Source organism: Lupinus angustifolius, chromosome LG02 (genome assembly GCF_001865875.1).
Source record: "Lupinus angustifolius cultivar Tanjil chromosome LG02, LupAngTanjil_v1.0, whole genome shotgun sequence".
Taxonomy (NCBI): Eukaryota; Viridiplantae; Streptophyta; class Magnoliopsida; order Fabales; family Fabaceae; genus Lupinus; species Lupinus angustifolius.
In genome coordinates this window covers 2,961,809-2,978,247 of record NC_032010.1, presented here as the reverse complement: position 1 = coordinate 2,978,247, position 16,439 = coordinate 2,961,809, and the positions used below count along the sequence as shown (strand labels likewise).

Genomic DNA, 16,439 nt, shown 5'->3' with positions numbered 1-16,439 from the left:
TGAGATCAGTAATTGCAAATGAGGCTAAGATATTGCAGAATTTATGCTTTCTACATGGGCATAACGACCATATGTATTTTCTTGCAATATTCACAATTGGTAAATACATCATAACTGCAACCACAAAACCATAATTCGGACCCATGTATGTTTCATTAGGCTGCCATGCTCATTAAAATGTTTGTAAAATTTGTCCGAAAAAAGAACTAATTTGATTTATATTTAAATTTATTTAGGTCTAATTTTATGTTGTTTATTTTTCATAGACCAAATATTTCTTCATTGTTTTTAGGGGTGGATTTAGCTCTTCATTCGAAATAAAACCAGAAAAAGTGCAATGTTATAAGCTGGAACTGAATACTCACAAAAATTTATAAATGAGAATTTTCTGCTTGAAGATTCTAGCGCAGCACTACTAATTTTTTCTCAATAAATCTGAGCCGTTTCAAGAAAGACAGACAGTGAAGGGCAAGTACATAAAAACAGAATATGACAACAGAGGTAAAAAGTGCAAATACATATAAATATGATAGTTTTGAAGACAATATGTCACAATAAAAAGTGCAAACACATATAAATATGTAAGAAATGTAGTGATATATCCTACTACCTAGGAGAAACTGATGTTACTTGTAAATCAATCATCAATAAACAAAGTATTACTCTGTAACACATGTTGTTTTCTATAATGTAGGAAATTTTGTAAGAAAATATATCATTTTTCCATGTAACTATAAAATGATAAGGACCATCTCATCAAGATCAAGATCACCCTATAGAGAAATAAAAGGGACATTGTTCAAACCTATATGCACTGGGAAGCTATGCTTCCACAAGGATTATCATCCCATTTAAAATAAGACATCATATATTTGTCAATCTTCCATTTTATCCACAATCATGATTTCACTTTTACTGAATAGTGTCATATATGATTCTACCTATATGACACTCTATAACTTACTAAATTTTCTGTTCTTTGATAAACCCATATGCATGTTAAAGTACCTCATTGCATCACATGGAAGTGGAATTAATAGAAGAAAGAAGTGAAGATATGTAAATCCTAATTGGGATATATGAGATATCTCTAATAATACATTGCTAGTCCCTCATCTCACTCAATTGAGATGTAGGCACAATTGATACATGACTAACCTTCTGTACAAAAAGTCATACAGAGGTCATTCAATTTATACATTATCAAATATTCTCTCCCATGTGCCTTCTATAACCATTTTTATGGTATATTCTAACAAAAATAACAAGTGAACCAAAAGAATTCTTTTTTAATGAATGTGGCTGCAAAGCAACCAACTTTCATTGATAAAAAGGAAAAGTTATAAAGAAAATATAAAAAAATAAGCAACAGATGAACTCGCTCAGTGCTGCTCGCTGCGCAATAAACCCCAGCGAGAAAACCAGAACTCACTATCTGACAGTACTACTCCATTTGTTCATGAGCTCCCAAGCCACTTTGATTCCCGTATCAAGGCTTGAACCACTAATTGAGACTGTAGTGTTTCAAATTGTGGACCTCATCACCTGATGTGGCTGTAATATTGCGGTTGTTGTGGCTGCCACAATTACCTCAACCGCATCCCACTACAATTACAGTATGATACCAAATCATAATGATGTAACTACATCAGGCTGTGACACAGTATCTGACCGCATCAGACAGAATTGATATAAAAAATAATTTTTTTACTCACAAAATAATTCACATCACAATAACCAGTAACCGCGAGCTAAAAGACTGATTGAGAGTTACACTCCAACCAGAGATTATGCCACCCTCTTCTATGAGCAAATTGGAGTACTGAGAAAGCAGAGGATAGCTGAACATAAAGAGAGTCTTGAATATTATTAAATTCAGCAAAACAACCAACCAAGGATGGCGAATTCCTATACAAACTAAGATGGAAAAAAAGAGATGGCAAAACATTTACTCACTATTAAAAGTAAAATTTACAAACATGTCATCAAAGAATCATTCAATCATCTGAATTCCTAGATTATGCGTTGTTATCTTCACCACATAAATCAGATTGAGAATCACTAGGAATGAGAGAAGGAGACCACTGATCTGGAAGCATGAGAAAGTAAGTGGACATTGCTTTCCTGAATCTTTTCTTGTATTGCATTGGTGACATAACTGTTGGAGATACATTCTTTGACCATCCTATGATTCCTGAAGTCCATGTTTCAAGATGTGTGACCCATGTATACTTTCTCATGAAATCAATGATTCCAATTACTAATTCATGCTTTTCTTCATCCACCCCAACAAGTAATGAGTAATCCATTACATCAATTGACTGCATAATTAAGTTCAATGTCACATACTTTAGATAGCCCCATATGATAATATATATTGTATACAACATGGGCATGTGGATGAGAATACAGCAAATTTTTAAAATTCTAGGACATGGGTGTGATACAAGATGTAAAATTTATATAAGGTCAAAAAAGAAGTACAAATGCTGAACTAAGAAAGATGAATAATCTTTCTATTTGTATTCTTATGTTTATTGATACAACCAATCAAATGTTTATTAATGATGGGATTAAAAAGATAATAAAGTAAAAGGTACTTATTACAATTAATTTGAAGTCATGTTATGATTTTGATTGGTAGTGGCACAATAGAAACATGTCCATGCAAGTATCATCTAGACATAAGCTCAGATTCTTCAAAGCAAGAAACAACAAAATAAAGCAAAATTAGAGTTTTGATACTTACTGCAAGAAAAGCAGTATCATTCCAAATAGCTCTCTCTAACAACCGTTTGGCCTTGTTTCCCACATAAATAGGAGAAGTTGGCATTGCTTCAATCAAATTCTGGTCTAGAAGAACTTTGTTACTCCCACTACTATCTTGATTATACCGAGACCTTGAATATCCTTTTAGATCATAAATTCTTGTCACAGTCCTCTTAAATAAAACATTCTCCATAATCAAGACATCCATCTTTGATTCTTTCCCTCCTTTAATATGCTTTGTCTTAACCTTTCCGATAAAAAAAGGTAACCCTTAAATAAGCCTTTACAATTTGTAATTAAGTGGAACAAAATACATAATCATGTGTTAATATAAATTGCATACACACAAACTTAATATGTGACTTATTCCATTTTAAATAACCATTTTAATAGTAGTATCAAAAACTTTAAAAATCTTGATGTTTCGGACAATTGTATATATGGTCGATGCTAGCAAAATTGTGGTTGCGATACTTTGAAAACCTTCAGATACCGATACTTTGAAAACCTTCAGATACCGGCATTATAGTGGTTACAAACCCAAATTTAAAACATTGATAATAAATATGGTTGTTCTTTGTTTCTAAACCAGACAAGTTTATTCAAATATAGGACTGCACTATTTGATCAACATTATAGAATCATCAAATATGATACTAATTTTAGTACTATGTAATCATAAATGTTGTCATACCTGGTATATGCCAAGAATCTTTGCCATGCATGTTGGACTTCTTGAGACTATTGATTCGGTAAGGTACTTGAAGTACTCAGGGCCAAATTTAATAAATGACTCAACCTCAGTTTTGGTTATTTGTTTAATGATAAAGCGATCATCCAAGGTTCTTGAAAAGAATATATTGTTCTTACCACCTTTAGGTACCAACTTTTCACAGCGACTCAAAGACCTAATATAATCAAGCTTTGAAGGACAACAAATCCTTCTTAGGGCTTCAAATTGTTTGGCATAGTAACAAGTCACAGAATATTTTACCTTGCCATGAGGACTATCTTCTTCGAATGAAACTATGGCATGCATAGCCTTTGTATATAACATGGGATCCAGTATTGATGAGTTATGATTGTCAGACATTAAATCCTCAACTGACCCAAAATTTCTCTGAGAATCAATAACTACTTCATGTTTTGGTCTCTCTTTTTGATCAGTAAGTTGGGCACTATATTGTGGGGATAATAAAGAATATGCTATAATACTTGAGGGTTCATCATCATAAACTGGAATTACAGTGTCATTAACACCAATTGGCATAATATACTTGGATGATTTCCAGAATAAGCTATGCTGGAGTCTTGCACCACTTGCAACATGAGTAAGATGGTGATCCCATATATAAGACTGGGAAACTAAGTGTCTCATCAATTGATTAACTTCCAGAATATCAATCCAATGCTGGCCCTTACTTTTTTCCTGGTTCAAGATCTTTTGAAGTGTTTCCTGAAGTAAACAGAAGAGAAAGAGTAAGTCACAAAGCTTATAAGCATAAAGTATATAAATGCTGCTTTATTAGTAGAATTTAACAAAACTTCCACAAAAATTTGGAAATATAATTTGGTCAAGACTCAAGAGAAGGATATAAACAACATAATATGGTAAAAAAAGCAAACAAATGGAAAATGGACAAAGTATCCATTAAAATACTTAATGGATTCTTATATTTTGTACCAATTTGTTTACAAAGAAAATTATGCTGGTCCATATGTTACTATCAAGAACCAAATGAAGACCACTATGACTGGTGTGGTTATTTTCAGTATTATTAACATTAGACCTCACCTCAAATTCTACTTTCTCCTTTTGCAACATACCCTCCAGCTCAGCAACTTGGCTTCTTAACTCAGGTGTTTTAAGGGCACTACTAACTGGAACTGCACTAGATATTTTTTCTTCAATTTGGCCAAGAGCATTGAGTACCTCAGAAAATAAAAGCTTTGCCTTGTTAACTACCTGTTACTACTAGAAATTAGGTCCTCCATAATATTAACAAAATTTAAAATCTAAGAGTGTAAATATGTAACCTCATCTAATTCTTTTTGTATCCAATTTTGATTCCCATATTCAAACTCCAGTTTGTATGAAGGAAGGTAGACTGAGTGAACATTGATTGATGCATATCGAAAACAAGCAACCATCTTCCCAAATCTTCAGAGAAATATGAGTATGGTAAGCTAAGGAGTCCAACAAAAATGCTGCATCTTGCATGCAAGTTAAAAACCAAATCCGTTTTCTTCAATGGCACAGTTAGACAAGTTTATATCGTTTTCATAATAAAGCAGAGATTAATTACATATATACATACCGCTATTGTGGACTGAACTGCATAAATCAGGTACAATAAACAAACAAAAAAATATAAAAACCCACAAGAAACATATCTAATATATTAATTACATACAAGAAACAGCAGTAAAAATGGCTTTGCATGGAATTGTAAAAACACAACTAATAATTAATGGTAATAATAAAAGTATAGAGAACATATCTAATATATTAATTACACATATACATCCCGCTAATGTACCTGGTATTTGATAGTATAGATTATCACATACTATATACTCCTCTAAAAAAAAAAGAAGCTATCCATTCCAAAGAGAACCATATGTCACGTAAGTATGGCTTTTGATAGTATTTTAGAAATGAAAATTATAGTAGTGAAAATAGAAGTGGAGAAGCTTTGGAGTTACATAACTTAGAATGATTTGCTTCTTATGTAGATGTTTCACAAATGAAGGGTGAGTGTCTATTTATAGACTTTCTATAACACTTATGAATTTCTAGATGGTTTCATAAGTATCTAGTATACATTTTTCTCAAGATTACTAGATACTTCTTTAATTATAATACTAAATGCTTATAATAGAATATACTAGAAGCTTAGGATAATTCTAGATATCATGATACAATCATCACTACTTGTTTCTACACAAGTGTGGAAGCTTCTAGAAAGTGTGCATCAATATTTTATCACTCCTCCTTGATGCACATTTTTGTAACTCCTAGCATCGATCGTAGTTGCTCGAACTTTCGCCTTGGTAATGCCTTAGTGAATATGTCAGAAATTTGATCTTCGATCTTGCAATACTCGAGCTTTATTTCTTTATCCTCACTTGCTTCTCTGACAACATGATATTTAATTGCGATATGTTTTGTCCTGTTGTGATGGACTGGATTCTTTGCTATCGCCGATTTGTTGTCACAATAGATTGTCATAAGCTCTGTCTCTTGATTTTCCATATCATTGAGTATTCGTCTAAGCCATATAGCTTGGTTAGTCGTCTCTGCAGCTGCTACGTACTCAGTTTCTGTTGTTGATTGTGCAATGATTGCTTGCTTCTTTGACGCCCAAGAGAATACTCCTGATCCAAGTGAGAAGGCATAGCCTGATGTACTATTCATATCATCCACTGAACCTGCCTAATCAGTGTCGGTGTAGCCGTGCAATGTTGAGTTGGTGTTGGTCTTATACCATATACCGAATTCTTTTGTTCCTTGTAAGTATCTAAGAATTCTTTTTCCAACTCCAAAGTGGATTTGACTTGGGCTTTGCATGAATCTTGATAGAAGACTTGTAGCATACATGATATCTGGACGAGTGACAGTGGGATATAGAAGACTCCCGATCAAACTCCTGTAGGGAGATGCATCTGCCTGTGGAGATCCATCGTCCTTTTGTATCTTCTCATTAGTCATGAGCGAAGTAGCAACTGGTTTGCATTCACATATCTTGAACTTCTTTAGTAGTTCTTCTATGTATTTCTTTTGTGAGATGAATATACCTTCTTTTCTTTGATTTACCTCAATTCTGAGGAAGTAGTGCATTAAGCCTAGGTTTGTCATCTCGAATGCATTCATCATGTCTTCTTTAAACTCTATTATCATCTTTATATCGTTTCTAGTGTATATAAGATCATCTACATACAAGGAAACTATTAAAGTATCATACTGACCTTGGATCTTAATGTATAGTGTAGGCTTACTCTTACTCCTCCTGAATCCTTTATCGACGAAGTACTAGTCAATTCTACTATACCATGCTTGAGGAGCTTGCTTCAGGCCATACAGATCCTTCTTCAATCGTAGAACTTTGCTTTCGTTGCCCTTACTCATGAACCCTTCTCGCTGCTCCACATAGATCTCTTCTTGAAGTATACTCTATTGAGGAATGCAGACTTGACATCTAGCTGGTAAATGCTCCATCCTCTTTCTGCTAAAAGAGCTATTAAGGCTCTTATTGTGTCTAGACGAGGAACTGGTGCAAATGTCTCATTATAGTCAATTCCTGGTTGTTGAGAGTATCCCTTAGCTACTAGTATCGCCTTATGCTTCTGTATAGTGCCATCAGGATTGAGCTTTTTTTTATAGACTCATTTTACTCCAATGATGTCTTTATCTTTTAGACAATCTACTAGCTCCTATGTTTTGTTTTTCTCGGTCATTTTTATCTCTTCTTCCATTGCCTTGACCTATAATTCTTGCATTGATTCTTCTTCAAAGCTTCCAGGTTCAACTATGGCCAAGTTGCATGTCTCATATATATCTTCCAAATATTTTACTCGTCTTAGAGAAGATTATGGTGAAGATTGTTCATGTGGGAGTGTAGTTGGTGTACCTAGATCTTCTGTTGCTTCTTCTACTTTCTCAGTTACTTGTGGTTGTTGTGTTGGTATGGAGATGTTGTGTCTCTCAATCTTGCCTTCATTCCAGTTTCAAGCGGCGCTTTCATCAACTTCAACATCTCGACTGATAATAAGTTTCTTCGTTTCTAGATTGTATATGCGATAGCCTTTTGACTGTGTGCTATATCCCAAGAAGATGCCTCTTATAGTCTTGTCTTCTAGTTTGTGTTTCTTTTCTTTTGGGACATGTATATAACAGATGGATCCAGAGACTCTTAGATGTTTAGCTAATGGCTTTCTTCCGCTCCAAGCTTCTATAGGAGTTTTACCTTTGTCTGCCTTTGTTGGACATCTGTTCATTATGTAGACAGCTGTGTAAACTGCTTCGGCCCAAAAGGTGTTTGGCAAACCTTTCTCCTTGAGCATCGATCTAGCCATCTCCATGACCGTGCGGTTTTTCCTTTCAGACATCCCATTTTGTTGTGGAGTGTAAGAAACTGTGAGTTGACGCTCTATGTCTTCATCCTCGCAAAATTTATCAAATTCGTGAGAGTTGTACTCTTTGCCACGATCGCTTCTGAGTACTTTTATATGTTTCCCGCTTTGCTTCTCGACAAAGGCCTTGAACTTCTTGAATATTCCAAAGACTTCTGATTTTTCTTTTATAAAATAGACCCATGTCATTCTAGAAAAGTCATCAATGAAGAGGATGAAATACCTGTTATTAGTGAGGGATGGCGTCCTCATTGGTCCACATACGTCAGTATGGATGAGCTCCAACAAGCGTTTTGCTCTCCAAGATTTCCCACTTGAAAAAGGTAGTCTATGTTGCTTCCCAAGTAGACATCCTTCACAAGCTCCTTCATTCTCTTGGATGCATGGAAGATCCTTCATCATTCTTTTATGATATAATAGCTTTAAGGCTTGGTTATTAAGATGACCAAATCTTCGATGCCATAGCCATGATTCATCAACTTGCACCTTCATGGCGATGTTAGTAGCATATTTCTAAGTTATACGAAAACTTCTATTTCTTTTCTCCATTTTAAATTGGACTATTTCAAGCTTTCTATTATTATCATATATATATTGCATATATCTCCCTCAAAGTGGAGAGAGTAGCTTTTTTCCATCATTTGGCCATTACTCAAGAGATTTTCTTTAAGGTTAGGAACTAGTAAGACATCTTTGATAAGTCGTGTACCTGATTGCATTTGGACTCAACCATGGTGCCATTACCCAATCAAACTTGCACTATGACAAATTCATTAATGTTTTTGAAAATGCTCCCGTTTTTAGCCATGTGGTTACTACAACCACTATCCAAGTACTAATTTTCTTCTTTATCACGACTAGAGACTTGGTTGGCATAGAATAGTTGTTGGTCATGTTGACACTCTTAAGTGAAATTGACCTGATGATTATTTTTGTTACGACAATTTTGCTCTGCGTGCCCAAATCTTTTGCAATATTGGCATTGTATCTTTCTTCAATATCGATAATATTTTCTTGAATGGCCTGGCTTCTTGCATATGTCGCATGGAGGATATTTTGCTTGATTGTTACTAGAGAAATCTCTTTGTTTCTAGAATGTTCCGCACCAATATTATTTCTTCTTTCATATTCTTTATTCTGAGACCTTAGTCTGAGCTTTGATTGAAAGACATTTTCTAGTGAATCTTCATTATGCCTACTCAATCTTTGCTCATAAGCTTTAAGAGAGCCCATTAGTTCTGTTACTGATAGAGTAAACAAATCTTTGATTTGCTCAATCGTAGTAACTATTGAGTCATATTTTTGGGGAATTGTAATTAGAATTTTCTCAACAATTCTTTTGTCAAGAATATTTTCCCCATAGCTTTCATTTGATTGACTATTTCTTTTATTTTAGAATAATAGTCTTTTGTGGTCTCAAATTCTTTCATCTTAAGTAATTCAAACTCCCGCCTAAGAGTTTGAAGTTTAATGGTGCGTACCTTATCACTACCATGAAACTCCTCCTTTAGTGTATCTCATGCTGCTTTGGCACTTGTAGCTCCCATTATTCTTGGAAAGATAGTCTTCGCCAAGGCTTGTTGTAGAATAAATAAAGCCTTTGCATCGTTTTGCATATTCTCTTTCAACTCTTTTTTCTGAGCCACAGTAAGAGTTGAAGTATTCTCTGGAGTAGTGAATCCTTCTACAATATCCCACAAATCTTGGGACCGGAAGAAAGTTGTCATTTTTGTGCTCCAAAAATCATAGTTTTCTCTAGTGAAAGCCATAGCTCAAAGTGTATAAAAATGGTTTAGTATAGATATGAGATTTTAGAGGTAGCTAGAAATGGATAGAGTAATATTCTACCCCTATTGTATGACCAAACGTAGCTTTGATGCCACTGATAGTATTTTGGAAATGAAAATTATAGTAGTGAAAATAGAAGTGGAGAAGCTTTGGAGCTACACAACTTAGAATAATTTACTTCTTATTTGAATGTTTCACAAATGAAGGGTGAGTGCCTATTTATAGGCTTTCTACAACACTTATGAATTTCTAGATGGTTTCATAAGTATCTAGAATACATTTTTTCAAGATTTCTAGATAATTCTTTAATTATAATACTAAATACCTATAATAGAATATACTAGAAGCTTAGGATAATTTTAGATATTATGATACAATCATCACTACTTGTTTCTACACAAATGTGGAAGTTTCTAAAAAGTGTGCATCAATATTTTATCAGTTTTACTTCATACATCGAGAAAGGATGAAAATAATTACCCATAAAAACGAAGACAATCTCTATGTAGTGAATGACCACAGCTTGCCACTCTACTAGTTGCAGCATGATTTGAGAAACTAAGCTCCAAAAATTTCCCAAATGATAAACCCCAAGCAGCATCAGACATTACTATTCTTCGTGTAGCTGGAGGAATACCATTGGTTCTTGGACACCTCAAGCACCTATGCCATATCCAAATATTTCCATCCCTTTCACCTGGTAAGATCATTTCAGGTAATTTCTTCACTGATATGGTGAGTGTTCCATGTAGATGAGTATAACAATGCACATGTGATTCTGATGGCATTTCACAAGAATAACATTGATTAGCCTGAAAACAAATGAGCAAGTATTTTAAATTGTAGTTGCGAATGTGGTTAGTTATACTTGACGTTATTGTGATTGCGATATTTTAACCTGTGATATAACTGATACAACCCAAATACAACTCAATCCAACCACATAATATTGATTCAGTGTCACACCGCAATTAAAAGATAAGTGTCAAAACTCAAAGCTAATTTCTAAGTTGTAATAACACATATCACATTTATTCCCAAGTAATAAACTTACCTCATCAAATAAATTATCTCGTAGGAACCGACCCAAAGGTATATCAAAGTTGCCATAGTATTTAATTCGGAATAGATGGGACCTCTCACACACAGTTCCTTTCCATGCACACCAGGATGCTAAAGACACCAATATGCTTTGTTGGTCAAATGGTGAAAGAGGAAACTCTTCTTTTGTAGGGTTTTTCTCTTCATTCACGATTTCAGGATTCTCAGGTTGGTATTGATTCACAGTGTTTTCCACCACAGAAATGTTTGGAACTAGAAGTTGTTTTGGGTCCTCTCTTGTTTCTTCACTAGTACATAGAAATTCTGGTAGAGGAGAGGCTCTTTCATCAGCAAGAAAAGATGTCTCCAAAGCCAAATTATAAGCAGCAAAAACTCCATACTGAACCACACGCTTTACCTTCTTCAGTTCATCCTCATCAGCACCTCTCAGTAAAATCTGTAAGATTAGAAGAATAAAAATTAACTAAGTTTTAATTAAAAAAACATTTAAACAATATATATAAGTTCAGTAACCTTTGGTCGTAAAAACTTTAATAAATCTAAGAATTTGTTACACCATCAATACTATTGAAACTAGTGAGAGAAAAACAGAATGCACCTCAAGTGCAGTGAATTAGCAGAGTATGGAAATGAGATTGAAAGTGAAAAAGAAGAGTAGTGTTAGTTGAGAAAAATAAGAGATAGATGAGAAAGATGTATTTGGTATTGATATTAAAGTGAGTACATGGAAGAGTAATGTTTCTATTTATAGCCAATGGCAACTAACTATCATCTAAAAATAGTAAACTATATAAACTGAAAACTGATTTACAAAACTAAAGTAATTGAATTACACAAACTGAATTACAACTAATTCTTCAACAAATACATCATCTATCATTTATGTATAATTTTTTTTGCTAATACATAGATATTCAACTCTATTGTTTTAGAGCCTCAGTGTATCAAATTGAGGACCGCATCACGCGATGCGGCCGCAATATTGTGGTTGCGGTGAACACTGCAACCGTATCACACCGCAATTACGTAGTGATCCCGTTTCATAGTAATGCGACCGCAACAGGCCATGATGCAACCGCAACAGGCCATGATGCAACCGCATCAGACCGCATCGATGTCAAAAATATATTTTTTCTCACAAAATAATTCACACCACAATGGCCGCAATCCGCATCGCAACAGTCGCAATGACCGCAATCACAGTAACCGCAACTGCTATCGCGACCACAATCACAATTTAAAACAAGGAGCCTCCCTCGTCTATATTTTTATATTTTTAGGTTTGTTAAAATTATATATCTCATAATTGATTAAATAAGACTTACTGTGAACCCCATCGGTCTAGGGCAACCTTCAAAAAACATTAGTGTTTTCGCTGTTGTTTTCTTAGACAGACCATCACCACTACTTAAGTTTTCCACAAACTTTTCAACATGAAATTTCTCACAGTAGCCCAACTTTCGTGATGAAAGATGATCAATTGAAGGTACTATTTGAGTTCCTGTACAGCGTGCTATGCGCTCCAAAAGGTGCCTCTTGACATTGAGAGCCATAGATATACCCTTTTCAAGAAGATACATATGCACATATCTAGAAACTGTTTTCTCTACCAAAAGGACATCAGGATTATATGCAGCTATCTTTCCCACTACCATCTTCATATGGTCCATTTCCTAGATAAAATATAACTAGCAGATAAGCATCAACACATTATAATAATATATAGCATCTATATAAGAGGGGTGGTAATTAAAAAGTCTCACCAATTGCCTTAAATAGACTTAACCTAGGTATAATATATAGGTATATTTAGGTACTTTATATGGTGTAAAGTATAATCTATTATGGTAAGTATGCTTTCTAAAAAGTTAGTCTGATATATTTATGAAAAAAGGTTCATCTAACTTAATCGATTATTATAGGTTAAGTAATAGGCTCCGATGTACGGTGTAGAAATTTTCTATGGCAACCAAAGGAAATGAAAAAAATGTAGAGATTTACAACCTGCTGCAACAGGGTATCAACACTAGAAATGACGTTGGTACCATGCTGGTACTCAAGAGCCCCTGCAATGATCAACAACCGAGGTTTATCCATTCTTGATGTCATTTGCCGATGAGCCACGTTTTTCGTACAAACAACCCCCTTAACCACCGTACTGTGAGAATTTAAGTGCAATAAGTTAGGTAAAAGAATACAAAGACAGTAACATGAGAAGTTCTCTTTAACACATGGAAGAGATTAATATAATACTATGGATTTTAACACGCATGAGATGCTAGAAATTAACATAAAGTCATGTGAGTTAAAATTTAGTTTCAATTTTATCCCTGCATGGATGCAGATTTTAGGATAATCAATAAAATAACGACTTGTGTATAAGCTACTTACATTCTATATTCAAATGTGAGATACATGTTTTGTGTGCCCAACAATGTTTATGCCCAAGATCAGAGAAATGAGATAATAAGATCTTAGGTTCAGAAAATGTATATTACCATAGATGTCTTGTGCCAAATAAAAAAATTAAAATTTATTAGAGTTTAACCATTACTAATTATCATCCAGATTGGTGAACTGAATTAATATCTACAAGAAGCAGATGAAACATTGCCAACCATTTGAAAGATATATATTCCCAATATAGTTTGATAATTCTCTGATTTACCCTATATATTCAATATCACGTAAGAGGTTCATCATAAAGAATGTCACATAAAAGTGACAAATTATATATCCAACACTTATTATGTACCGGTATGATTCCAAATAAAAAGATATAAATCATAGCACTTGCCTTTCGATGCGGCTTCCACAAGCTATGCATTTGATTTTGACATAGCTGGCTGGGTCCATCCCTCCTCCTCTGCTCATATCTGGTTTCAATAAAGTAGCAACTTCCCATGACAAAGCTGTGATGATCTCCAACCAACTGTTTTTGTCATTGTCTTTAACAAGTAGGTTTTCAACCTCTAGATGTTGAGTTATCAAAGCCCTAAAGTGCCCATTAAATGCATCCTTCATGAACTTATTGTGATCCTTGCCTAACCTATCTCTATAATGATACTCTTCTGTTACATTTCCATAATCATCATCATCATCATCATCAAACAAAATAGTTTCCCTTTCATCTTCCTCGTCTTCAGGTTCAGGAGGGAGCCAGAGAAGTCCATTATTTTCAAAATCAACATATACAGAGGGAGCTACCTCATTTTCATCACAGATATCAGGTTCGTCTTCGTTCTTTCCAATAGTTTGGGTTCCTTTCAAATTATGTGTGTCAAAACCATGCTTTTTTGGAGAGACCTTTGCATTCTCTTCTCTACCAGGATGCAGCACTTTATCTGAGTCATCAGTTTCTGTTATACCATCAGAATCAACTTGGGCATAGTAGCTATTCACTTGATGCCTTGTTTCAGAACCTGATTGATGTACATTGTACTCATCCTCATCATTACTCCTGAAGCAAGAGAAAAACATATGAACCACAAGAAACAATACCACTAATGGACTAGATGCAGTTTCAATTCATGCGTATATTCATATTCTTTTACTCTTCGCAGTTCTCAGACATCCGTTGGAACAAACATTTGTTAATTTGTTAAATTAGTGGTATGAGAGCCACAACTTGGAGCAGTGGTCAACCATTCCAAATCGTGGATTCTTGTTTGGAAATTATTGTAATATTTCCTAGGTTTTTCTCTTGCATGATTTCAGAGTATTTTTGTAATAAGCAATGCCCAAGAGGGCAGATCAGTTTTTCCAAACTTTTTTTGTAAAATTTTGTATTTCTCATATGAATGTTAACATGGTATGAAAGCGACACTCTTTTAATGTTCTTTTTACAACAAAAAAAGTATTCTTCCTGGGAATTTCAATTCAAATTTGTGAACGGAAAAGAGTTGTGGGTTACATTGATGAGTGGCCCAACACTAAAGGATAAATAAAAATTGGCTAAGTAGAAAATTCAAGATGCTCATGTCATGACCTGAATAATTAGTTTGCTTGTGCCTCATATTATTCTTAATCGGAGGTCTTGTAAATTTGCCTTCGAAATGTGGAATTACTTAACAAAGGTTTACTATCAAGGCAATATAGCTAGCAAGTTTAATTTGGTAAATTACTCACACGAGAGTTTATCAATCGAGGAATATTATTACTTTTTTCAGATTCTTTGGGACTTTAATTAAAATCAAAGGGACCGTCTCTCAACGCTCTTATCCTTCAACAGTACAACAAATGGTGTCTATCAGAGAAAGAATTGGCATCTCTTGATGTAGTGAGAACTCTTTTACATGAATCTTTTATTCCTCCTCATTTTTTGTGTGAAACTCTGTCTAATATTTGTATTTTTTGGTATAATCAATAATATCATATAATCATTTTGATGGAGGAATTAATACATTTTAGAGTATGTGGCTTTCACTCTCAACAAATGTCACTATCAAGAATTAAATATTTTACCTAACATGATATCTAAGAATCCAGTAAGACTTTATACCATTAGAGCAACGTCTCGTTCATCTAATAGAATCAAACATTTAAACTAATACAACATCTAGGAATCCAATCAAATCTTCCATCATTAAAGCAACGTTATTGCATTTGATCAAGTCTTCCCTCTCCCACTCTTTATAATGTCTCTCCTATTTATAGGTTGTATGGCCACACACCTTGGTATTCTAATTTGAGTGGGATGTTATATGTTTTATATTTTACGCATGTTTTCTTTTGAGCTGTGAGAATTTGTCATTATTTACATTTAGATAGCATTAAACTTTATTTCCTAAACTTACGAGGGGTCATAAAATGGTGAAGTGGTAAATGATAGAGAGCTTAGAAAGTGGAGTGATAAGGAGATTAAGAGTTTAATTCTCAACTCATCACAAAAATATTAACATACTAAGATTTGCCTATAAAAAAAAAATTAAACTTTATTTTCCAAAAATCTGGTATATAGTAAATGATTTTAGTATCTCAAGCTTCCTCCCTTGTGTAATTTCATAATATTTATTTAATAGATACATCCCAAGAGTGCATATCAATTTTTACCAAAAAATTTCCTAAACTTTTGTATCATAACACCATAGGAACTTCGGAGAACAACATGATGAAAAATATGATTATTCATTAATTAACAAAAACCAAAACCCTACACATCATGAAGAAAAAAGTCAAAGTAAATAAATGTAAAGATAAATGATCAAACAGAAGTTCATTCATTCATATTGGTGAACCAAAGAGGAAAAGTTCATTACCTGTTCATTGAGAATCCACATTGCTTTGATATTTGGTCTGCTACAAGGTCATCATCCCTAGACATATTTTCTGGTTCACCTCGCCAAGGAATCAATATTTTGATGATGCTGACAAGCTCACAGAATGTCTTGCCTATAGCATTCATTAGCAAACAACCTTGCTTCCTAACTCCTTATGACATGTCCATTTTCCACTCCTAAACATCATATTCAAAATATAAAATTCATCCGCTCCAAAAAAAAATGAAAAAGAAAGAATTAGTGTTTTAAATTGCACTCGAAAATCTCTATAACTAGATAGCACTTGTAGCAGCATCAACAACATTTTTTCAGAAATTGTAATAATGACTACAATAGCATAACAAACTATATATATATATATGAATATCAAAAGAGAGTAAAGAAAGTCATACCTGGATGAAAATATCA

At 34.0% G+C, this 16,439-nt stretch overlaps 1 protein-coding gene across 1 annotated transcript; it reads right to left on the bottom strand.

The window, feature by feature from the left end:
* LOC109325834 (1-phosphatidylinositol-3-phosphate 5-kinase FAB1B-like) lies at window positions 1,961-16,156 on the bottom strand. The gene is made up of 11 exons (XM_019558419.1): window positions 16,011-16,156; window positions 13,550-14,212; window positions 12,757-12,910; window positions 12,078-12,425; window positions 10,745-11,188; window positions 10,171-10,502; window positions 4,807-4,930; window positions 4,565-4,735; window positions 3,464-4,225; window positions 2,750-3,016; window positions 1,961-2,321 (listed from the first exon to the last, which is right to left on the bottom strand). The coding sequence occupies exons 1-11, from the start codon at window positions 16,154-16,156 to the stop codon at window positions 2,019-2,021; spliced, it is 3,714 nt and encodes a 1,237-aa protein (XP_019413964.1). The 3' UTR covers window positions 1,961-2,018.

Excerpts from the sequence above, each read along its gene's own strand:
- LOC109325834 (XM_019558419.1), bottom strand. The coding sequence starts at position 16,156 with ATGAATGCTATAGGCAAGACATTCTGTGAGCTTGTCAGCATCATCAAA. Across the intron at positions 12,911-13,549 it reads TGTGGAAGCCGCATCGAAAG|TACGGTGGTTAAGGGGGTTG; the intron begins GCAAGTGCTATG and ends AAATTCTCACAG. Across the intron at positions 11,189-12,077 it reads CTAGACCGATGGGGTTCACA|ATTTTACTGAGAGGTGCTGA; the intron begins GTAAGTCTTATT and ends CTAATCTTACAG.